The sequence below is a fragment of the Chenopodium quinoa genome, unplaced genomic scaffold, assembly GCF_001683475.1.
Source record: "Chenopodium quinoa cultivar QQ74 unplaced genomic scaffold, ASM168347v1, whole genome shotgun sequence".
Taxonomy (NCBI): domain Eukaryota; kingdom Viridiplantae; phylum Streptophyta; class Magnoliopsida; order Caryophyllales; family Amaranthaceae; genus Chenopodium; species Chenopodium quinoa.
The window spans coordinates 665,889-691,818 of NW_018745190.1; the positions used below are offsets into that span (position 1 = coordinate 665,889).

The following is a 25,930-nucleotide window of genomic DNA, read 5'->3' on the forward strand; positions in this document are numbered from 1 at the left end:
ATATATTAGTGAAAAAAAAGGAAAGAATGAACTTATTTAATACAAGTATAATGATTAAATATAAAATTGAAATAAACAGTTGTAGCTAATAATAGGTTAGAGTCCAATATAGTCTCTTTGTATTTATTTTCTAAAATATACTACATAATCAACTAACTAAAAAATCATTAAACTATTACTTTTTGAAATAAACGGGCCGGGCGGACTAGTCCACGGTACATATTGTCTTGTCCGTGTCCGCCCATTTATATTAGCGGGTCGAGCCTAGCCCGCCCAAATTTTCAATTTTTTCAAAATGGTTGTCCAAGCCCGCTTATTTTGCGGGCCGGGTTGGGCGGGTTGACCCGTCCATGAACAGCTCTAATCTATATATCTTTTGTTGTAACACCCCGACACCAAACAAATTAAGGAGGGACCTATTGTCACGAAATGCGCATCAAGGGCAACAACTGTCCTCACAGACTACACGTCCTTTCGGCGCATTTTGTCCTCATTCATGCGCACTCCGAGAAAACTTCCCAGGAGGTCACTCATCCCAAGACTACGCCAAACCAAGCACGCTTAACTGTGGAGTATTTTAGCTTATGAGATCCCTAAAAGGAAGATGCATCTTGTTGATATGAGTAGTATATCAAATCCTTTTAAAGCAATCATGAGGGGTATTACACTTGTTCTCCTATGCAAAATCTATCTTTAATTTATTGTCAAACTAGGATCAAATGAATCATGATCTGGTGTACTGGGAAAAAAACAAAGGTCTATTTTATCTCACGTGTATTTAACTTGTGTTAGTGGCTTATGTACTATGCTACTTACAATCTCTCTTCTTAAGCTTATATTATGCTTCCTTGTTTTTTCTTCTTAAAACCAGCTTATGCTTCCTTAATAGAAACATTTAGAGGGAAATCTTATGTGAACAAGATAATATCCTTATTTATAACAATTTCAGTATGACTATAATTGAATGGTGCTTCTTCCTAATGCAACAACAACTAAAAGTTTGTAAATTCAAAGGTTCAAATAAATAACTTTCAACTATATATGGCTCACTATATCGCGCGCATCGCGTGCGTGGGCTCCCCTAGTTCCAATAAAAAAAAGGAAGGATTATAGTTACTCCCTCCGTATTTTTTAAAGTAAAATGTTTTGCTTTTTTGTATTATCAACCTACCTTGAAGGGCAGAAGAGATGGAGGGAAGCAGAATGGCTCGGTGGTGGAGGAGCCTCAGGGCAGTGGCATGGAGTTTCTTAGGGCTGTGGCGTGGTGAACCTCAGGGCGGTGGCGCGGCTTCAACACCTTGACAGAGCCTCTAATTAAGAGGGAAACTAAGAGAGGTGGAGGGGGTTGAGGGGAGAAAGAGAAGGACAGGGGAGAAAGAGAAGGGCAGTGAGGGTTTCGAACCTCCGCCGTTGAATGTGGCGGCTAGAGGTGTCCACCGTGCGAGTCGTGCGAGCTGGGTTAGGGTTAGGTGGGTCGCGGGTTGGGGTTTCATGACACACGGCACGACACACGTAGGGTAGGGTGGGCCGGGTCGTGGGTTGGGTCGGAGAAGTTGGACACACCAGGGTTAGGTTCGTGGGTTAGACGAGTCGTGGGTGGGTCGAGCTGGGTTTGTGGGTTAGACGGATCGTGGGTGGGTCGAGCTGGGTTTGTGGGTTAGACGGGTCATGGGTGGGTCGAGCTAGGTTCGTGGGTTAGACGGGTCAAGGTGGGTTAGTGAGTTAGGGTGGGTCGAAGGGTGGGTTAGTGGGTTAGGGTCGGGTGGGTTTGTGGGTTAGGTGGGTTAGGGTCGGGTGGGTTAGTGGGTTAGGGTCGGGTGGGTTTGTGGGTTAGGTGGGTTAGGGTCGGGTGGGTTTGTGGGTTAGGGTCGGGTGGGTTCGTGGGTTAGGGTCGGGTGGGTTGTGTGGTGTTTTAATTTTTACAAAATTAACAATTTGATGGCTTGCTCTTATATTAAGATGCCTACGTATCCTTATATTATAAAATAAGGAATCAAAGCCAGCGTAGTTCTTATATTGTACTTCTTTTGAAATTTGGGGGGGGGGGGGGCTTGGACCTATCTTTAGAAAACTAAAATTTAATTTTGCAATTAAATTGTAATTTTCGAAAAATAAGTTGCCTACGTATCCCGAAAGAATCAAAGCCCACGTAGTTCTTAGCGTACCTGATTTAGACTTTTCTAGCCACCCATGTTTGTTGCATCATCATCCCCGGAAGCTGCATCATCCGTTGACGACTCCAATATCATCACAGGATCATCTTCATCGTCTTCGTCTTCCTTTAAACCTTGAGTTCTTCTTTCAGCTTGATCCCAATCTTTCTTACAAACACAAATTTGAATGCTTTCCGGAGTTAAGCGAGATCTTTTTTCATCTAACACTCTTCTACCTGCACTAAAAGCAGACTCGGAAGCAACAGATGAAGCGGGAACTGCAAGTATATCTTTTGCAATTCTCGCCAATATAGGAAAACTTTTTTTATGTTCTTGCCACCATTTTATAATTTGAAAGTTGTTGTTGGTCTCATGTTGATATGACAAATAATCATTAATAGCAAGTGTTGAAGAAGATGATGATGAGAATGATGTAGATGCTTTGTGTTTTTTTTCATAACTTTATCAAGAAAACCAAATCTAGAATCGGAAGTGCTAGTAGTAGTTGGTGTTGCCAAATCAAAACCATAAATAGATGCATAATGATCATAAAGGTCTCCCAAAACAGATTTGCATTTGTTAATATATTCACTAACATCATAATCGATACTTAAACTTGTATAATAAAATTCTAAAAGATTTTCCAAACCTTCAGCTTTGACACCGGGGTCAAGAATAACAGCAATTCCATAAATGATTGGAAATTCACTAAAATAAGTATGCCACTTACGTTTCATGCTATCAAGAACGGGACGAAGTCCATCAATCTTCATATGCTCTTCGATGGTGTGAACAACTTTAACACACTCAATTATGACTAAATGAACGTTAGGCTCATAAATATAAGAGAAAATATGAGTTTCACTATCAAAAGCATTTAAAACATCACGAACAAAAGAAGCATTAGTCCAATGACTTTCGGTTATTAACTCAGTAGGATCAACACGAAATTGGTTTAAATTTTCCGTATTAATTTCATACGAAAAATTTGCACCACCACTCCTTTGGCTACCACTTCGACCACCACTTTGACTCCTTCCCATTCCTCCTCTTGAGCTCATTTTTTTTTTGTATGATTACTAATTATAATATGGAGAAGAACTTTTTTTTTTTAGAATCTTAAGAATACTAATAATAATATTAAGGAGATTTTTTTTAACAAAAATATAACTCTATATAACACTTGAGAATTTGAGAACAATAAGAATTTTTAAGTAAGAGAGAAAGAAAGCTTGAATTTGTGTGGAAATTTGAGTGAAATGGAATTGGTATTTATAGGAAAAATAGAATGGATGATCATACACTTAAAAAACTAGCCGTTAGATACAAAAAACTAGCCGTTAGATACAAAAAACTAGCCGTTTTTTTTTTAAAATGGATGTTAGGCCGTGCGGGCCGTGCGGGTCGTGCGAATTGTGCGGGCTGTGCGGGCCGTGCGGGTTGTGCGGGCCGTGCGGGTTGTGCCGGCCGTGCGGGTTGGGTGGGTCATGCGTGCGGGTTGGGTGGGTCATGCGTGCGGGTTAGGTGGGTTGGCTCGTGCGGGTTGGGTGGGTCATTCGTGCGGGTGGGCCGTGCGGGCTGGGTTGTGCCAGGTGGGTCGGGTTAGGTGGGTTCACGGGCTAGGTGTGTCGAATTAAATGAGTCAAAACGGGTTGTGCGATTTGGGTCGAATCAAACGGGTTAAACTGAGCTGGGTTGAAATGGGTTGTGTCGAAAATTTTGGACCCACGACACAACCCGGATTAAATCCGAGCTGTGCCGGGCTGTGCCGGATTGAAACCGGGTCGGACCCACGTGACCCACCAGCCGTGCGAGTTAGGGTGGGCTGGGTCCAACCCGGCCCACTGGCCACCTCTAGTGGCGGCTATGGTGGAGGGAAAAGGAGAGAAGGGCAGTGAGGGTTTTTGCTGGGTGTATCGAATGCAACAGTAAGTGAAGCTGAACGAAAATGAAAAAGGAAAGAGAAGGAAGAAAGGAGGGGGAAGGAAGGAGAGGAGAAGGCGGGTTTTTTTTTTTAAATGGCACCGGTTCACATTGGAACCGGTTCAAACCAGTAGCCTTTATATTTTTGCCACCGGTTTGAACTGAACCGGTGCCATTTAGCTGCCCCGGTTTGCACTTGCCATTTTTTACCCTATTTTGCCACTGGTTTGGACTGAACTGGTGGCAATATGGGGGTGCCTTTTTCATTTTTTTCTACTAGTGCCACAATCTTAGTGATTCATAGTTTTATACTAAAGTATAAAATATAGTCTTGTAGATACTTGCCTGAATCGTTTTATTGAATAATTTATTAATATTCGTTGTTTTAACTTTTATTTGATGATAATTAAAAATAGGAAATTTTAGAAAATAACACCACAAAAAAACAAAAATTTTGATAATAACACCACACACCAAAAAAAAAAAAAAAAAAAATATAAAAAATAACACCACAAAAAAAAACCAAAAAATTGATTTCACCACCACTTAACGTATTTTTGGATGGAATCTGTTAGTGGGCCCATAACAGACACGTGTCACTATCCTATTGGTTTAACCAAAAATTAATATAAAAAAAAAGAAAAAACCCTCAACAACCAAACCCAACCCAACCCCACCACTGGCACCACCTGTCCACCACCGCCGACAGGCTAACCCAAGAAACCATGAACCCTTGCCCCAGCTTGGCCTTGCCCCACCATCAACCACGTTATTCGCATCGAAAAACCCCCGCAACCACCTCCGCCACCATACACTAAGAATTCCACCCCTTACACCACTTCCGACACCCCTCCAGCCACCGAAAACCCCCTGCGACACCCCTTGAACCACTTCCGACACCCCTCCAGCAACCAAAAATCACGAAATTCGCACCGAACAACCCCAACTACCTCCTTTTCCCACTCAAAACCGACAACCACCACCATTTTTCTTCCATTTCACAACAAAATTAGCAACTAGTGGTCGAGATCGGCCAATTTAGGGTTGAATTTGACCACTCAGGCCCTAACCTGGCCGATTTCAACCACTAGTCGCCAATTTTGTGGTGGCTAGGGTTTATGGAGTTGCGAGCTGGGGTCTCAATCGCCGCGTCTGGTGGTCTTTAGGGTTTTCCGGGGTTAGTTAAGGAGGGTGGGGGTGGCTGGGTGGACACTGGTATGGCTTGGCAGCAGTGGGGGGTAGTGCCGGTGGTGGGATGTAGGGGCTATCGGTGGTGAGCTTCGTGGCTGGGCATAGGGTTCCTTTTTTTTTTTTGGTTTTTTTTTTTAAATTTTCTTTATCAATATATAAGTGACACGTGTATTTGGTGGGGTCCACAAACGGTTTTTTTTACGGCATCCTCTATGCGGTGGTGGAATCAAAATTTTTAGGTTTTTGGAGGTGTTATAATCAAAACTTTTTTATGTGGTGTTATAATTAAAATCGTGGCTTTTTTGTGGTGTTATTTTCTAATTTTTTTCTTAAAAATATTATTAATTTAAGTTTGTATTGATATATGTGCTAAACAAAACGTTGCACTTGTTGTAAAAAAAACATATGCACATGAGTATTTGTTTGTTTGTTTGATGTGGTTGAAGTAGAGAAGTGTACAAAACTAAATATAAACCACCAAAAATCGAACCCACATACTCAAATGATAGGGATGTAGGGGTTAAGGTAGCTCACATCCAAAAACAAGTCAAGCATAAAACAATCACCAACTTTATAATTGTTCTTTCTTTCCATTTATATTCCCAAATCACAAATCTCTCCTACTCTTACTCTTCTTGTTTCCTCTCTTTTTTCTACCTCCTTCTCTCTGTTTTACTCTGCTTTTGTTTTGGATTCCCATAAATAGTAAGTTTCTCATAAGAAGAATCACAGCCAAAAAAAAATGGGGCTCTTAGACCATGTCTTAGACTTTTGTGACGATGTTACCTTCCCGAAGCGTAAGAAACGTAAACCAATGCATGTAATTCTTTGTTTTGGCCTCGATTTTTACCTTCCTAAGTATTAATTGTCTTTCACATCGTCGCAATGGTATAGTATAAGTTTAGTACAACACTGAAAGTTGTCTCCGTTTAGTTTGTTTTTCAGCTCGGTTTCACCATCCTGTTATCTGTCTATGATATATGACAGTGGATGAGATTTGAACCTATGACCTACTTCTCATACTAGCTCGAGTATTAAGATTGGTTTTATATTCTATCAGTATGCTTTGCGTAAGGTTACATAGAAAAGCAATGATATGCATAATGACAATGACAATTGTACTGTGAAGTTTAAGTCTTTGGTAAATTCTCCCAATCTCCCCTTTGTTTTCAGCTCTTTTTTACCATCTGATGTTTTAGGTAAGATATCATAGCTTTGGTATGATGATCACAATAACAACGATTATTTCAACTAAACTGCATCTTTGTTCATTAACAGACAGTTGAGATCAAGGTGAAAATGGACTGTGATGGTTGTGAAAGAAGAGTCAGAAACGCTGTCACCAATATCAAAGGTACTTTTTTTTTTACCATTGTTTCCGTATAAAAATGTCAAAATATATGGTACTCATAATCAAGCTACAAATATAGCTACCAATAACTTCAAAAGATTGTGCGATTATTTTCATAATTGAAATATCAAAGATATATAGACTCCCTCCGCATTAGAAATGGGTCTCTAATAAAAGGGCAGAGGGATTAAGATTAATGAAACTCCTACTGGGAAAATTTAAGCGTTTAGTAAAGCTTTTGTAAAGAAAGCAAAGATTGGTTGTTTGGTTACCCAAAGAAAATGGGGGAAGTGGAAAATAATGGGAATTTGAAAATATATGAATTGTTTGGTTGACAATAAAAAGTGTAAATGAGGTAATTGCAAATTCATGAGAATTGTGACTTCCCACAAGATATGGGAAGTTAATTACCTAACCCCCCTAGGTAAGTCAAATTTCCCGTGAGTTGCTACTTCCCTCATGCCAACCAAACAACTTTATACAATTTCTATGATTTTGATGTAGGAATTTAATTCCCATGAAATACAAATTCCTATGGGAAGTAATTTCCCATAACAACCAAACGACACCTTTGTTATTAAATACAAGTATATGAAGCAGTCCATATAATCAAATTTGTGCCAAAAAAAATGGTGTATTTTGTAGTTGAGACAATGAATTTCTACAATCCCATGTCTAATGAGCACAAACTTGGTGGTTTAATGAGGGGATTTCATATTGCCTTTCGTTTTTAGACGGTGTGCTCTTTATGGTGGGAGTGTTAAAATCAATTATTTTTAATAATATTAAAATTAAAGAGCAAATATAAATGTGAAATTATAGAGCTTAAGTGAGTGTGTAAATAGTGTATAGTATGAGAAGTAAAATGGAGTTTTAAACAATAATAATAAAATTAAAGCATATAATTAAGTAATTGTGACATGAACATTTTGAAATGGCTTAAAATGAAAATAAAGTCAAACTTCGGGAACAGAAGCGATACTTCCTTGTTTGTTATATTACCGAGTATGAGCTTTTGACATTGATGGTTGTCAATGCTTAACTTAAACCGTATATATAAAATTATAAATTTGAAAATTCTAAAAAATCAAAAATTGAAAGTCTATATTAAGAAAATTTTAACATGATCACATATATAATTGTATTTTCCAATAAATATAATTTATTGAAGATAACCTAAATGACGTTTGAATAATGTAAAGAAGTTTACTTGAGTTACATCGGAGGAAGTACTTTGTAAGTAAGTAAGCAAGCAAGAACAACTTTTGAGAGAACTATATGACCACTTTCGGTATTCTACACTAAAGTGAGAACACGAGTGTCGAGTACTAGTATTTTCTAGTAGGGTATAAAAGTTTTATACTTTTTTTAACTTGTAAAATGATGCTAAGGTTCGAATCTTAGCCGCTTAGACGACAACCAAAAGTTTCTAACAGGACAATAGTGATGAATATCTGTTATATTGTTCATCAACATGGTTGACTTGTGTCATTATTAAAATAACTACTCAAACAAAAAGTCAATAAAAAGTTTAATATTGCTTTAATTAGTTAATGTATACTTCTTAGGGTAAATATTAACCTAGCACATGCATAAACTCGGTGTACCTAGTTATTTTAATATATTAATTTCTCCGTAAAAGCATTGATTTGATTTTCTATGTTTTGGCGTGTTTTATATTATTTACTAGCTCCGTTTTATATTATTTGCAACGATTTGACATAAAGTAGAGAGGGGAAAAAAAATCTAATCGTTACAAATAATATGAAACAAAAATAATATATTTGTTATTGAAATCATCCAAATGTGTGCTTGAATTTAAACTTAGTTATTTATATTATCGTGTGAATAGATAAAATAACCCGTGTGGTCGAATGAGTCCTGAAAAGTCCTATCACCATGTTGGATCAAGCCAACATCAACTTATTCCTTTATTTCAATTATTAGATGTTTGCTTGTCAATGGACTAATAATGTATACGTTTATGTTAATACAAAAGGTGTGAAATCAGTAGATGTGAACCGTAAGCAGAGCAAAGTAACTGTAACCGGAAACGTGGAGCCAAAGAGGGTACTTAAAATGGTGAAGAGCACAGGAAAAAGAGCGGAGTTTTGGCCATATGTACCATATAATTTGGTATCGTACCCTTATGCTCCTCAAGCTTATGATAAGAAAGCACCTACTGGTTATGTTAAGAATGCACCTCAAGCATTCGCTACCCCTGGTGATCTTGACGATAGATACACTTGGATGTTTAGTGATGAAAATCCTAATGCTTGTTCAATTATGTAATTAATTAATTAATTATAAATTCGTCATCGAATTATAATTGTAAGATTTTGGTATTAGCTAGCTTAGATCTGCATATATATAATCATGGTATACATAGCATGCATGTTCCGTAAGAGTGCGAGGTAAGATCTATGCAATGTTTAAGTAAGTGTATGAGAAATGTATTTAGATAGTGTTATTTAAAGTTTATGTATTTAGGACAACATTTTTTTTTTCTTTTTTTCATTTTTTACAGTTATAATTATATGACTTTGTATAAATCTCACCTACTATTTGTCCTTTTTGTTAGAGTATAAACCAATTTTAAGATTATAATCATTAGTAGGTAAAATTTTTATTTGAATTGATCATCTAACATGCATGATAACAAAAGTCAGCATGATAAGGAAATCACAAGTTCAAATCTCATCTTATTAAGTTTATTAGGAATTAAAAAAAATAAAAAAATAAAAAAAAAATTGAGAAGAACTAAAATAAGTTTTAATAAGGTCTAATAAGTTTTCTCAAGTATAAATAAAGGGAAAAAAGTTTAAATAAGTTTAGATAAATAAAAATTAGGTAAATAAAACACACCTTAAAATAAGTTTGGAGTATTTGGATCTGGATTTAATAGGTTATTAAGTTACTCAGCACATCTAATCATCACATAAGGGTCTGTTTCGATTAACTGAATTGGACTAAACTGAACTTATTGGAGCTAAACTAAATTTATTGGAGTTGAATTGAACTGAACCGAATATTTTATTAGAGAAGGAAATTAAGATTAGAACTAAACTGAACTTATTGGAGCTGAACTAAACTGAAAATAAGCGGAATAGAACAAGCCCTAAAACAAATTTTAAAACACTATAAAATGGAAAGTTAAGAACATTACTTGTTTACCTAACTCAAAATATAGGTATTAAATCTTCAAGAGTTAGCATAAGTGTATAGAATTCATTCATATGGTGAATCTAATGTATTTGAAACCAATACATTTTTCCTTTTGTTTTATTTTTATTTTATAAATACTCTTTATTACGTCATTCATTCATGCACAATAATTATTATTAGTAGTTTTGTATTTTTTTTCTTTGTTTTCTTTTTTAATTTGTTGGTTATACGTTAAAATACTTCATAAATAATTGGAGCTAATGTAATAATTTTGAACAGCCTCATATTATGACTTATCCTCACTTTAAAAAATAGTTTTCATAACTGATTGAAATAAATCTTAATCAGTAAATAAAGTCTTCAAAAAAAAAAAAAAAAAAAAATAATTGACCGATAAATTAAATTATATCAGTAAAATAATTTAATTCAAAAATAATCTTACTAAAAACACGAGTTTAATTGTGTCTTCTGACCTATAGATATCACAATTAATTACATCTTCACGCTTCATTGTTTATTAACCTTGGTATTACAATATTAGTAGTCTACCAAACTATCCAAGTTGAGAATTTTCAATATTATCGTAGAAGTTTAATAATAAAATCAAAGTAAACACATTCGTAGAAGTTTAATAAATAATTAATAATAAAATCAAAGTTATTGTGATAAGAAAACTCTTCTCCGTGATTTGAGTCGTGGTATGAAAATAAGATGTCCACTTGTATTACTTGAAGCTCAAGTAAAAGGTTAATAAACAAAATACCGAGAGTAGAGATGTTGAATACCACCGTGTCATAGTGTTATTTGTGTCGTCTCTTTCAATATAATTCGATCTTTTTAATTCAATCTGTTTTTCAGCCGTCAAAAAATATTTGTGTTTATCGACAATCAATAACCAATTATTTCAAAGGGTGATGAATCTACGCTCCCATATCATAATCATGTTTCTTGCTATTTAAGTATAGTATATTAATTAATTAACCTCATCGATCCATCTCTACCTCGAGTTAATAGTTGCATATTTTTTTCGCCTTTTGTTATTGTAACGCTTTGAATTTTATATTGTATTGCTATAAATTAGTTATTGTATGTGAATTATATATTTAATAGAAAATTTCCATTTGTGATTTTATCAGTAATAACAAATATTAATAGTTGAAAATACTATAATAAATACAGAAAAGATTAACAAAATTCGCTTAGATCAACAAATTAAATTAATTAACAAGAACTAACATAATTCTTATGTGTTTATCGCAAAAAACTAACCAATAATTGAGGAGGAATAATGAATTCACATACCCAAATCATGTAAAAGAACTAACTACCAATTGCCTTGGTTGTTAGTGCAGTGATGATTGAGATTACACTTGGTAGAAAAGACCCGCGTATGATCCCCCACAATAACAATTCACTACAAGAAAAAAGATCAAAGAGGGTGATATACATTGATCAAGGAGGGCGAGTTTAATTTTGCCTTGTTAGTTTCTATCAAGGAGGGCGAAATAATAATTGCCCTTTTATTACAGAGCAAAGAGGGCGAATGTTACTTTCGTCTTTGTACTTCAAAGCAAACAGGGCGAATTAATTTTTCGTCCTCTATAATAGAGCTAAGAGGGCGAATTCACAAAATCGTCCTCTATAATAGAGCAAAGAGGGCGAATTTCATTTTCGCCCTCGTTGTTCAATAAAATAAATCAACAAAGTAAACGTTTTGGCTATTTTACAAAACAAAAAAGAAACAAATAGGGCGAATGTTACTTTCGTCTTTGTATTTCAAACAAACAGGGCGAATTCCATTTTCGCCCTCGTTGGTCAATAGCAAAAAGGGCGAATTCCTTTTTTGCCCTCGTTGGTCAATAAACATTTTAACAAAATAAAACAAAGGTTTTTCTCTATTAAAACAAAAGGACATAAGAAATTAAACGTTTAAGCAAATATAAACGTTTGTTTAAACAAAAGTTTTTCCCCAAAATATGCATGAACCCTAAATCGCAAATCGCTAATCTATGATTCTTCGCTCTATTTTTTCTACCTAATTCTTCGCTCTAATTCTTCACTCCTAATCCTTGCTCTTAAGGTTCAGATTCATTGCTCGAAGTCGGTCAGATTGCAAGTCAGATTTCGCTCCAAATCATTGCTCGAAGTCGCTCTAATTGTGTCGCAAAATTTTGGTAAATTTTGGCTCAAAACTATGTGATTAAGCTTTTGATTTGTACGAATTTGTTGTTCTCGAAATCCTTGCTCTTAATTTGTTGATTTTTTTTGTCAATTTGTTCCTGCATGTTAGTATTGCTCTACATTTGTCAATTTTTTTTGTCAATTTGTCGATTCTGCAAGTTTTTGGGAGTTGTTATTTATGCTAGTAATGTCAGATAGATTATGGAGAAGCAAATCAGAATTATTCGTATTTTATCAGTGGTTTATCGATTTAATTGCTTAAATGATCGTATGAGCTATTGATTACTGTGAATTGGGATAATTGTAATTTGTTTTGATTACTATGAATTGTGATAATTGATAACTCTATCTGATAGTATTATACTAGCTAGTAGTGAGCCAGTAAGGTAATATTCTTTTGCCAATTTGTTGATGATTACTATGAAGCAAGTTAAGAATAAATGCAGTTTATGTGATAGATGATTACTAATAGTATGGAATATCATTGATGATTGAATTGGTTTACTCAGACATTTTTTATTTATGTTCAGATTATGTTATGGGACAAATAAAATGATTCGGTTAGAGATGGATTCTTGGTGTGACTTAAGGATACTTGTACTTTATGACTTTTATGCTTAATTTGATTAAAACACTCTTACTTAAAATAGTCCCTTCTAATCTAATTATATAAGCCCTTTGATGAGTTGCTACTTTATCAATTCAGGAGAATTAGGTTGCATTAGTCAACTGCTAGATAGTCTGCTACATGCCAATTACCCCAATAACTAGTATTTTATCATATCTATTCATATAATTTTATAACTATTTTGTCTACTTATGAACTTATAATATACAAATTTATTGGTTCCATTATTTAGCTAGTAAGATCCAGATGTCTAACTTGTATATATAAAGAATGTTATTGCCTTGGCTTTTGGGAGGACTTTCACACTTTTTTCTTTTATTAACATGGACAAATAAAATGATTCAGTTAGAGATGGTTTCTATGGCTATTATGCTTGTACTTTATTATGCTTAATTGTGTATGTCCAGTTTCAGTAGCATAATGTCCATATGTGGAAATTTTTATGTCAATTTGTACTTTTGTTTCATTAGATTATTGGTCAACTTATTTATGTTGCTATAATGTTGCGTTTTATTCCACCCATCCCTTGTATCAACTTATATATTGTTTTATGTAATATAGAATGGATAATGATAGAAGTTGGATGCATGTTCAAGGGTTGAAAGGTAGGCTTCAACCAAGTTACCGAAATGGTGTTAAATACTTTCTTGATTTTGCTTTCAAGGACACTAACCCTAATTCTGGGGATAAGAAGAGGTGTCCTTGTTTGAATTGTCGAAATTACTTTGACCATGACCGATCGACAATGCGTGTTCATCTTCTTCGAGTGGGAATAGACCCTGATTACAATCCATGGGTATTCCATGGAGAGGAACAATCCCTTGACATCGGTGAGATGGAGATGTCCGAGGAGGAAGGTGATGAGTTATATGATGAAGATCCTCTTGTATCAGAAGAGATGACTTCTTTGGTACATGATGCGACAAATGTAGTGCGGGAGGAGCACGATGGGGATGAAGGGGGTGGAGATTGTTCTGAGATTCCCTATAAGTTTTATAAATTGATGAAAGATGCAGAAGAAGAGCTATTTTCGGGTTGTAAAACATTTTCAAGGCTTGAATTCATTGTAACTCTCTTACACCTTAAGGTTAGTGGGGGTTGGAGTGAGAAATCATTTAGTGGGCTCCTAAGTGCATTACAAAAGGCCTTTAATTATGACCCAAACTTTCCAAAAAGCTCTTATGAAGCCAAGAAGTACACAAAAGACCTCGGGTTGAATTATGTGAAGATTCATGCTTGTGTCAATCATTGCATACTTTATAGAAAAGAGTATGAAAATGCTGATTCATGCCCTATTTGTGAGGAGTCAAGATGGAAGGAAGGTAGCAATGAATTTGATGATAGTGTTACCTTCTCGGAATCTCAAGGGGCCTCACAAAGAATGCCTAAGGTACCGCGTATGGTTCTACGCCATTTTCCTTTAGTGCCAAGGCTTCAAAGGCTTTTCATGTCATCGAAAATTGCAAAGCACATGCGATGGCATAAAGAGAGGCAACAACTTGATGACAACATATTAAGACACCCATCCGATTCAATGGCATGGAAGAAGCTTGATGAATCATTTCCAGAGTTTTCAATCGATCCACGTAATGTGAGATTAGGTCTTTCGACTGATGGTTTCAATTCCGGTGGACATTTTGGCGCTAATTACAGCATTTGGCCAGTGTTTTTGGTGCCATACAATCTTCCACCATGGATGTGCATGACAAGTCCATACATCATGTTGTCACTCCTAATTCCTGGTCCCAAGTCTCCTGGAATGGATATTGATGTGTTCTTAGAACCATTGATTGATGAACTTCAAGAATTATGGGAAGTTGGGGTGAAAACTTATGATTCACATAGTCGCCAAAACTTTACAATGAAGGCAGCCCTATTGTGGACAATGAGTGATTTTCCTGCTTATGGAAATTTGTGTGGTTGGAGTACTTGTGGTAAACTTGCTTGTCCATCATGTCACATAGATACCTCACACAAGAGATTGAAGCTTGGAAAGAAAGAATTCTTTGATGCTAATCGTAGATTCTTGGATCCCGATCATAGATGGAGAATGGATAGAAAATCATTCAATGGAGAAACAGAAAGACGACCACCTCCTATCCCTTTGTCGGGGGATGAGATAGTAGAAGCCTTTGATGGTGTTCCGAATGTGATATTTGGGAAGAAGAGAAAGAGAACCAAAAGATACTTGTTTGGCCAATGGAAGAAGTTTAGTACCTTCTTTAGACTCCCTTATTGGAGTAAGCTTTTGGTAAGGCATAACTTAGATGTGATGCATATTGAAAAAAATATTTGTGATAGTATCTTAGCAACTGTACTTGATATTCCTAATAAGACAAAGGACACTTTGAACGTACGAAAGGATTTGTTGAAGTTGAACATGCATGAGAAATTGAGACCTATCAAGATAGGTGATAAATATGCCATTCCTAGAGCTCCTTATCAATTGACATTGCTTGAGAGGCGTAGAGTATCGGAGTGGTTGTCTAAGGTTAAAGTGCCAGATGGTTACTCTTCTAACATAGCTCGATGTGCAAGTGTAGAAGATGGAAAAATCTCGAACATGAAGAGCCATGATTGTCATGTTTTTATGCAAGATTTGCTTACACCGGCATTTCAAGGCATTTTGCCTAAGCAAGTGTTAGAACCTTTGGTTGAGCTAAGCTTGTTTTTTAAGCAATTTTGCTCCAAAACTCTAAAAATTGATGTGTTGGAGCGATTGGAAAAGAGTATTGCAATAACTCTTTGTAAGCTTGAAAAGGTGTTTGTTCCATCGTTCTTTGATATTATGGTTCACCTCCCAATCCACTTGGCTACTGAGGCCAAGCTTGCTGGGCCAGTGCAATATCGTTGGCAATATCGATTTGAAAGGTAATCTTATAGCTCATCTACATTAATATGTGATTGTTTAATTTGTGGCATCATTTAATAAGGTTTTTTCTCATAGGGAAATGTACATTAATATGTGATTTGAAAGGTTGAAGGCCGACTATTTTTCAAATCGCAAATCTTTATTAGAGGCGGAGCATGCTTGCCCACCTTCAATAAAACTTGAACAATGGAAGTGGCTTGTTTATAACTATTGGAGCTCTCCTAAACAAAAGGTAAGTTATGGGAATGCTCTTGTAATCAGAATTCTGCAAAGAAGATTGTTTTCTTCCCCTTTACTAATCCTATATGTTGTTTTGTAATCTGTAGGAAAGGAGCGAGAAGAATCGGGCAAATGCTCTTGCAAAGAAGATCAAGTCGGCATGTGGTGCGAAATCAACAGCTCGCATAATTTATGAATTGGTGAGTATAAGTTATTGTTAATGTCTGTCTCTGTCTCTGTCTTAGCTGAATCTGTTCTTGGCTGAATTTGTCTCTGTCTTAGCTGCTGTGACTCTGAAACTCTGCTGACTTGATCTTACTAATGTACCGCATTACAGCTAGACTAATTTATGAATTGGTGAGTATAAGTTGTTGCTCTTATGCATGACACTCCTAAATAAATTATGAAAATAGTCAAAGTAAATCTAGGTAGTTTGTAATCTAGGTAGTTTGATGTTGTAGAATTAAGCAGTTTCAGATTGTATCAGAAAACAGAAATTAATAAGTGTATGTATATGATTTGATAGGAACTTGAGGCGCAAGCTTGTGAAAATGAGAATGAGGTCACCGAAATTAATGGTTCTAGTTCAAACGTCACCTCATCCCAAGCTAAAGATGATCCCATGTATTTAAAGTTATGGGAGAAGTCAAAGAGGTATATTGAATATTTGTCTAATGCACGAACACTTCATTTTTCTTTATACTAAAATTCTGACTTTGTTTTATCTTGTAAGGCATAAAAATGGGAAGTTTGACGATGAGGCCGAGGAGAAGTTCAAGGAATTAAAGGAGTTGCATGAGAAGGAAATTGGTGAAAAGGGGGTTGATAATCTTACTCTTGAAGAAGCTTATGTGAAGGTTCTTGGACATCGTTCAGGTTATGCCCGAGGTTTAGGCAAAGGGCACCCGGTGTCATCTAAAGATGGAAAGATAGGAAGAGCTGAGCTGGAACAAAATGTTGAAAAACTACAAAATGAAAATAATATTATGCGAGCTGAATTGGAAGCGTCTAAGAAGAAACAAGAAGACCTAGAACAAAAGCTTCGGTTAATCATGGAGAAGATTGGCCTTGATGCTTGATAAAGGTAATATTTTATACAAAGTATCTTTTTCTACTTTGATATTTGGGTGTTTTTGTATCATATCAAGTGTGGTCTGATTTTTTTTAGCTCCGAGTAGTTGCCTCTTATAGTAATCATAGTCATTATTCATCATCAAGTTCCTACATTGCTACTAATATATTCTTATATTAATTTACATTCAGCTTGTTTCTGTCATGTTTGCAGTTAGGGGATCAAGTCAGTGTGCTGATGTTTTGGGGATGGAGGACACCAAAGGCTGGTTGCATTTCTTGGATGGAAAAAGGGGATGCTTGAAGATGCAAGGATGAAAAGATGTCCTAGAATTATTAAATAATTGCTTTTTGGAAAACTTGGTTAATACTTTTGTATATATAATGACAAAATTAGAATATATAATGACAAAATTAGAATTTATATTAACTAAATGTCCTAGAATTATTAAATACTTTTTTTTTTTTTTTTTTTTTTTTGAGGCAATTAAATACTTTTGTTAATACTCCTAGAATTATTTTTTTAAAAAACTAAAAATTGAACAAAGAAGGCGACTTTGGTTTTGCCCTTTAAAATTTGATCAAACAGGGCGAAATTTGAGCAAGGAGGGCAATATCAATTGACTTGTTTGAGTTGTTTTCGGAGGGCAAAGAAACATTTCGTCTTGCTTGATTCAATCAAAGAGGGCGAAATTTTTGTCCTATTTGATCTTGATCAAAGAGGGCGTTTTTGCCCTATTTAATTTTGATCAAAGAGGGCGAAATTTTTGCCCTATTTGATTTTGATCAAAGAGGGCGAAAATTTTTGCCTTCTTTGATATTTAACAAAGAGGGCGAAAAAAATTTGTATGCCCTTTGAAGCTAATAGGACGAAGCTAATAGGGCGACTTGGGGGCGATTTTAAAATCGCCCTCTTTGCCTAATAGGGCGAAATTTGAACCTAAGAGGGCGATTTAAATTGCCCTCTTTGATATAATATCTTGTAGTGATTGGAAGAGACTAGAACCTAACCACCCACAACTTATCTCCGAATCCAGATTAGCCCAAAAAGTGAACCGGGTGTAACACTAAAAAAAGAAAAAAAGTAAAAGAACTAACTAACTTCATTGCTCCCTTGGATTAATTGTCACGTATACTTTAGTTCCTTCGATTTTTCTAATTGCTACATGTTAAAGTTTATACTATTACATACACATACTTGATTATCTATAATTTCAGACGTAAGAGTATACTTTATGGAGTTTTTCCACAAACATTTCTGTGTAAGCCATGTCGATGCAAGATTGATAGCCACAAAATAGGCTGAATTCTATACGTTTACAATGATATAAGCAAGTAGTAATATTCTTTCTTCATCTTATTATTTTACTTTATTTGGGTATATATTCAAAAAGATAGAAGAATAATATTTTTGAGACCACCCTACTTTTTTCTACCATCTTCTTTAGCTAGCTAAAAATCTCTTTTTTGAACTAGCTTTACTTAATCAGATTTCAAAAGGAAGCCTTAAACCAAGATGAAGCTTCGACCACTTTTTGCTTAATTATTCTCCAAATTAAATTGATTGTCTAGTGGATCATGTACTGATGAACCCATTGTAGCCCACTTGTGAGTGTCCTAATTTGGAGAAAAAGAAGAGGTGGTTCTACTTTATAAGGCAGATGAGTAACCGTCTACTATTGCCAATTGGTTTTAGTATGGAAGCTCCTAAGCCTTGTTTGTGGACCAAACTCTTCTCCTCCTCCTTGTTCAGATTGCCCATGCCAATTTCATATTATCTCAAAATTTAATATGGTATTAGAGCCCGATTCGATTCTTTTCTAAACTGGATATTTAATCACTACTGGATAAGGATTTATCTCAACAAGATGTCCAGCCCCTAAGAGAATTATTGATATGGCCTTATGCAATTGGCTCTTAGCAAAATCAAACTCTTTTTTGCTAGCTTGACAACTTGTCTATACCCATCCTATTAAATGCGTAGGACTTGCCTCCTTGTACAAATTTTTACCTACATTCCACGATAGGGAACACTGCCTGCACCCCCCTACCCTCTGTGCGTGCCCTACCCCGCCCCTTTTTATTTATGAATTTCCAGCAAATTTTTATAACATGTTCATTTTTGTATTGGTAGTTGTCGACTACGGACGACTATGTTCGACTACGATAAGAAATTAAATCTAAACCATTGATATTTATTCATCTAATCCTAGCCATCCAATCTAACACCTATGCTACACAGTCATCAAGATCTTGTTTGGTTACTAAATAATTTTTTTAACCACATGAAATTTATTTGAACTAAAATCGAAAAAAATAGCAAATTTTAAACGTATCATTTCCAACTTAAATAATCTTTTACATCAAAATTGAACTTAATCATCAACCTATGTCATCTTCTTCCTTACGATAAATTTGTTCAAATATTATGTAGATTAAAATAAACTTTAAAATTGTAGTATTAATCGAGTTGCGGTATTTATTTCGAGATTCGAATAACATTTATTTTAGTATTAATTAAAACGATTTTGTGCTTAATTTTGATATATTAATCCGCCATTCTTAAATGTTGAAGATACATACAGTATCTTTGTAATGTAGAAGTATATAAGGTTGAAGATGGCTAATATTATTGTAAAATATTTTTTACAAAAATCTATTCATTAAGTGCCTTTTTTGGGAAACAAGTTATTATAATCTTGATTAAGAGGCCTTTTTTGGGGAAATATATTATAAGATATTTTCCTAAATATAATTATAGGTTTTATGTCTAATCTAGTAATCTTCCATTGATGAATATTTTTTTTAGGGGTGCCATTGATGAATATAAGTAAATGATTATCCTGTCAAAATGCTTAGCAGTTATTTTCATAATTAAAAAAACAATTAAAGATTCATCCCATTGATTTTCTTAAAAAAAATGAAAAATTATACGTGATAAGTCTGGTAACACAAACTTTTAAATAAAACGGATGTTCAGTAAATTACTGAACATCCGTTATAAAGTGACAATAAAATGTGCAAAAGTTACACTAAAACGCACAAAAGTTACCGTGACATATATAAGAGTTATTTATGCTTTATTGATAAATTTGACAAAAGTGACACTAAATTTGACAAAAGTGACACTAAATCTGACAAAAGTGTACCCGATGTATAGTAAATTACTGAAAATCGGGTGTATACAAAAGTTTTCCGTCTGGTAATTGATATGCGTGATCATAGGAAAATCTTGAGAAATTCAAATTTATCAATATGATAAACAAAATTTGTTTATCAAATGGCAAAATTGTAAATAAATCAACAACTTTTTAGTAAATTTGGGTCCCACTATTGTTGATATATTTACGAAAATGTCATGATGACTGGGCATTTATGTTGTTTTATTTACCATTTTGTCATTTGATAAACAAATTTTGTTTATCAAATTGATTAACTGGGGCTTCCTCGAAAATCTTTTGATCTCCAATACTCCACTAGCTTTGCCTAAGATAAGATTATAAGATTTTTGTTATTAGATTATTTTACTTACTTTCTAAATCAAATGATGGTGTAATTTAATTTATACATGATGGTGTAATTTTATTTATACATTAAAGTAACATATATTTTTAATATATGGAATAATATTGGTTTCAAAAAATTAATATATGTATCAATATTTTTACTTCTTTTTTTTTTTTTAACTATACATACATTAAACAGTGTGTTTCTGGTGCGGCAGGGTGCCCTATTAGTAACCCCTAAAGTAACCGCATATAAAACTTTGTGTACATTAAAATACAATGAAATATATTGGAAATTTCAAATAATTCGACATATAAATTTTTTGAATAGATTTTTTTTTTTATTGAAAGCAAATACATTTAATTTTTAGTTATTTTTAATTTTAAAAATACAAAGGTCCAATTTTTATTTTTATTTTTATTTTTTGCATTAAAGTTAAACTGTAATATAAGGTTAATGTTCTTGGAAAAAAAGAGGGGGTTGGGTTCCCTTCACCGTAAATTAATAATATCTATACTTATATACTAAAGTATTCCTCGTAGTTATCCCCTAACTACACATCGGATCACCTCATAATAAATTTTCCCGTCCAAAAAAGTGTTTTTTTTTTTATTGAAATAAGTTTGTTATATTGCATGGAGAAGTTTAGGGCCTGTTCATATTTACTGATCTAAGCTGAACTGAACTGAACTGAACTGATTGGAGCTGAACTGAACTAAACTGAACTGAACTGAACTGATTGGAACTAAACTGAACTGAACTGAACTAAGTTGAAATGAATATTTTATGAGAGAGGGAAATTAAGAGCTGAACTGAACTGATTGGAGCTGAACTGAACTGAACTGAACTGAACTGATTGGAGCTGAACTGAACTGAACTGAAAATAAGTAAATATGAACAGGCCCTTAGTCTTTATATTTAGAAATGATATGCCAAACGATAATAATTTAAATAAAATTAAAAAAAAAGTGCTACAAAATAAGAAATGTTATGTAATAATATAAAATCCTACTTAGGATATTATCAAAAAGTATTATTAAACTTATGATATATCATAGTGTTTATTGTACTTTTATTTTTATTTTATATTTTTTACTTCTAATGATTTCGTTTTGTACCGTTTCTAATAAATGAATACTGAACTAATTTGGTTTCTTAGATGGAAAATTTGCCAATTATTACCGCGTATTAATGTCATTTTGAAAATTACTATCACAAACTAAAAATCTTGTAAATTACTACCCTAATTTTTTTTAAAAACTTGATTTTACTACTAGCCTCCCCTTTAGACCATATATGACGTCATCCTTTCCCTTAACCCGCGTTTAACTCTTGATTAACCAATTAAACGGCCTAAAAAAAATAAAAAAAATTCCCCCTAACTCATGTTTCCCAAATATAATTTAGGTATACCCAAATTGGGAAACATTATATACACCGTGATCTATGTTTTAGACAAGGATTGTTATGTAATAGGTAATGTTTTGGCCTAGGATGCATGAACACTTCATCTAACTGTCGTGTCTATATCGGACACCGTGTCGGACACCAACACTCGTGGAATACACGACGATACGTCTCAAAACGTATCCTACTATGATATGGGTTGTTCAACTTTTTTTTAGTGAAAATTTTTAAATAAACTAAAATAAATAAGGTAATTATTAAATAATATGAGTGCCTTCATATAAATATCTCATTGTTAATATGATCTAATGAGTGCACGGAATGACAAAAATATGGTCAAATTCTTTTTTGTAAAATATATTATATGAATTTTATCATTCCGTACATGTGTCCCTTTTTTGAGATAAACGTTTTTCCGTATCCGTGTTAGTACTCAGTCTTGTGCAACCTAGGTTTTGGCTAAACGCCTATTTCAGCATCTAAAATTGGTCATTCAATTTTAATAAGAGCCGTGATAAGTTAATAAGACCTTGGTTAGATAGAGTGCCGATAAACCTACTCAAGAGTACTAAAAACGAATGTATTTTTATTTAATTTATCTGAAATAACCTTAAACTTCTGTATTTAAAATAATAAAAAATTAAAAATTAAACCACTTCGTTTTAGGTACGCCCAAATATAACTTAGGTATACCTAAAGTGGAAACATTTTATACACCGTGATTTATGTCTAGGTCAAGTCTTATATTTGTCAATCGTTCAATTCTAATTAACTAAAAAAAAAAGTATTTGGATATGCCCAAAATTAAATTTTGGGTTTGCCTAAAATTAGATTGGGGATGTCAAAAGGCGAACTTTATATATGGAATTATGTTTGCACTATTGGGGTTGAGAGTTTTTTTCTACGCAAGAGAATCCTTCGTTGTGAATAATAACACTAACAATATAATCAAAATTGTCAGAATTCTTGCATGTATGAATTTCGATAGTTATCCTTCGATTTAAAACAAACTAATCTTTAGCGTTTTATTTAGCAATTATACTATCTAATCAATGACTCTATTGCTCCCGACAAAGGATTACTCTTGCGTAGGAAACAACTCTCAACCCTTATAATAGAGCATACATACATAAATTTTGCTTTTAGATTTCCCCACTTTAATTTTGAGCGTACCCAAAAGTTGATTTTATATGTTAATAATCATAAGGATTGACTAAGATAAGACTTGATTAAAACATGATTCACTGGGCATTTCTAATTTGGGTATACCTAAGTTATATTTTTAGGCATACCTAAAACAAAGGAATTCAGTTCTTTTTACAAAATACAAGATATTTTTGATAATTACGTACGTACGTTTTTAGCACTCTCGGGGTTCAAGTCTTGTTATAAGCATTTATAGTTATCGAATCTTATACATGTTGTGGAGGTAATAACATGACATCTTAATGTTTAAAGGTGTGACACGTCACATATTGCTGACATGGCATATTATAGTGCTTAAAAAAGTGACATGTTACACATATTCTGTTTTAAGAACGGTTTTTAATATAACTAAAGGATAGATTAAAATAAATATATTACTTAATATTAAAGTCTTTTTCCAAGTCTTATTCATTCCATAACTTGTAAAATTAAGTTAAAAAATGCACGAGATATAATCTATTATTTTTTTTTTTGAAAGAAATAATCTATTATTATTATTATTATTATTATTATTATTATTATTATTATTAAATATAGAGTTTTGTGTGAGCTATGTGGTGACGTAAGAAGTGATAAAAGTGAAAGTTTTGTATTGTAAAAGGAATACAAGGTAAGAGGGGAGATAAACAAAATGAACATAGCAAAACAGAATATAAGAAGATGAATTAGAATGGAGGGAGTCATATGTAGTCCCGATTAAGAATATTTGATGGTTATTACAATTAAATAAGGCAGTCCCAGTCAAGTATTATAGAGTCCCAATAAAAAATAATTGAAGATTATTTCAATCAATTAGTCCGTCTAATTAAGCATTATAGAGTCCCAATAAAAAAAAAATAGGAAGGTTATTACAATCAAATTACGCAATCCTAATTAAGTATTATAGAGTCCAATAAAAATTTAGTTGAAGATTATTACTATCAAATTAGGCAGTCTCAAATAAATATTGTAGAGTTCTAATACAATATTTGAAGGTCATTAAAACCAAATCATTAGACAGTCCTAACAATATTTGGAGCTGAACTGAACTGAACTGAATTGAGCTGAAATGAATATTTTATGAGAGGGGAAAATTAAGAGTTGAACTGAACTGGGCTGATTGGAGCTGAACTAAACTGAACTGACCTGAATTGATTAAAGCTGAACTGAACTTAAATTAAGTAGATGTGAACTGGCCCTAAGTATTGTAGAGTCCCAATAAATTTAAAAGTTATTACAATCAAATTAGCCAGTTCTATTTAAGTACTCCCCCCGTTCCATTATATATAGAGTTTTGTGTGGGCTATGTGGTGACATAAGAAGTGATAGAAATGATTTTTTTTTAACCATTAAAGAAATAAATGGTAAGTGATGGGAAGATAAAAAAAAGTTCATATAGCAAGCTGAACGGAGTATAGGAAGATGAAAAAGAACAGAGGGAGAATATATTGTGTAATCATATCCTTATGAAGAATATTTGAAGGTTATTACAATCAAATATGGTAGTCCATTGTCAATGGTTATTTATTTTGATTAAAGACAATTTAATCTTAGCTTTTTATTTTGGGACTACCTATAATTGTTTGGGACGGTCTAATTATAAATTTTTATTATATAATATAATACACATATTTTGACTAAGAGCATTGTTATTGGTAATAAACTGATAAGAACATTTGAACATTAAATCATATACTAAAAAAAGGTCGTATTTTTTTCTTTCAAAAAAAAAAAGAAAAAGAAAAAGGTCGTATTTTAGGTAAAATATTGTAATAGATTTATTTATTTAATTCAAAGTTTTTAAATAAAACTATTTTTTTAAAGACAAAAACACTTAAATTAAAATGAAGGGTTATGTTTTTTGAAGAATAAAAAAGGAGCATTATTTAAGGGAGGAAATATAATTAAATAATGATCTTTTCCTCCATTAAAGTGATAATAATTCCTTGGGTCCCAAGTAGTAGCTAGAGTTTGGCAGAATGATTTTCCTTCAAATGTTTGTAAGTTTGCTTTGGATGATTTAATGTTGATCAATGAGTAGTATGTTTCCGTTGGGAATTTGTTTCCAAAAAAAAAAAGTGATATGGAGTAATAATTCTCTTTAAAAAAATTTTTAAAAAAATGATAATAATACTCTTAACATAAAAATTTACTACTATTCAAAAAAAAAAAAAAAAAAAAACGTAAAAATTTACTACTTTATCATAAAGTGCTAAGAGAAGATAAAATGTTATTGCATAAAATTTTAACTTTTGAAATATAAACAGAACAACAAACAAAAGAAAAAATGAAAAGAATAATAATAAAATAAAAAAAACACATCTACCTCTACACTTTTATAAAATAAAATACATCAACCAAATTTTTTTTTTTACAGGTTTGTAGGATGTATCTGTATATCTTAATATATGTGAAATTGGTTTTGAAAAAAAAAAACAAATATTTCTATTAACTATTAGTAAAACAAAACCTTGATGATGTACATCAATTTCTTAAAGTGCTTATGTGTCAAACTCTCATAAAAAAATTTCCCTCCAAATGTTACATATGATGTCATCATTTTTTTTATTATTTTTTTTAATTTTTTTTTGCCTTTTCTAGCTAGAAACTAGATACCTAGAAACTAGATACAATTAGGTGTGAAACTTGAATTTGACATCAATATTGTTGTATATACTCCACACTACTTTTGGATATTCATATTACAATAATATTAATTAAACAGACAGATATATTCTTAAATAGACCTGGTTCACACTAATTTATTGTGGACCACTAACATTAGAGATACTATGGTTCTTTATTAATAAAAAAAAAAGTCACTATAATTAAATAAAGGTCACTATGTTTAAAATAAAAGTCATTTTGGTAATATATAGGCTATAAGAGGTTAATTTTTTTAATGAAAAATTTTATAAGGGCAATATAAATAATAAAAGTCACTATGTTAAAACTAGGGTCATAACGCCGTACTTCAAGTTCACAATAATTTTAAACGTTATACAAGTTTTAATAAAGGTTAATATGTTAAAAAAAAGTTATTATGTTAAAAATAAGGGTACGTCACTATGTTCAAT

The 25,930-nt window shown here is 33.2% G+C and overlaps 2 protein-coding genes across 6 annotated transcripts; both read left to right on the plus strand.

The window, feature by feature from the left end:
- Positions 1-5,031: 5,031 nt before the first annotated feature.
- On the plus strand, positions 5,032-9,175 carry LOC110710964 (heavy metal-associated isoprenylated plant protein 22-like). Its single transcript, XM_021889304.1, has 3 exons — positions 5,032-6,087; positions 6,546-6,621; positions 8,618-9,175. Exons 1-3 carry the CDS (start codon positions 6,010-6,012, stop codon positions 8,908-8,910), a joined length of 447 nt encoding a protein of 148 aa, XP_021744996.1. The 5' UTR covers positions 5,032-6,009; the 3' UTR covers positions 8,911-9,175.
- A 2,528-nt stretch (positions 9,176-11,703) lies between these two features.
- LOC110710970 lies at positions 11,704-17,221 on the plus strand. 5 transcript variants are annotated; one of them, XM_021889312.1, is made up of 7 exons: positions 11,704-11,957; positions 13,154-15,463; positions 15,570-15,696; positions 15,791-15,883; positions 16,210-16,337; positions 16,417-16,767; positions 16,969-17,221. In XM_021889312.1, the coding sequence occupies exons 2-6, from the start codon at positions 13,155-13,157 to the stop codon at positions 16,760-16,762; spliced, it is 3,003 nt and encodes a 1,000-aa protein (XP_021745004.1). In that variant the 5' UTR covers positions 11,704-11,957; position 13,154; the 3' UTR covers positions 16,763-16,767; positions 16,969-17,221. The 5 variants fall into 5 exon arrangements, 3 of the variants coding, with proteins under 3 accessions (XP_021745004.1, XP_021745005.1, XP_021745006.1); XR_002509244.1 differs by lacking the exons at positions 16,417-16,767; positions 16,969-17,221 and adding an exon at positions 15,966-16,040 and having other exon boundaries at positions 16,210-16,333; XR_002509245.1 differs by lacking the exons at positions 16,417-16,767; positions 16,969-17,221 and adding an exon at positions 15,966-16,040 and having other exon boundaries at positions 15,796-15,883; positions 16,210-16,333.
- Positions 17,222-25,930: the final 8,709 nt, after the last annotated feature.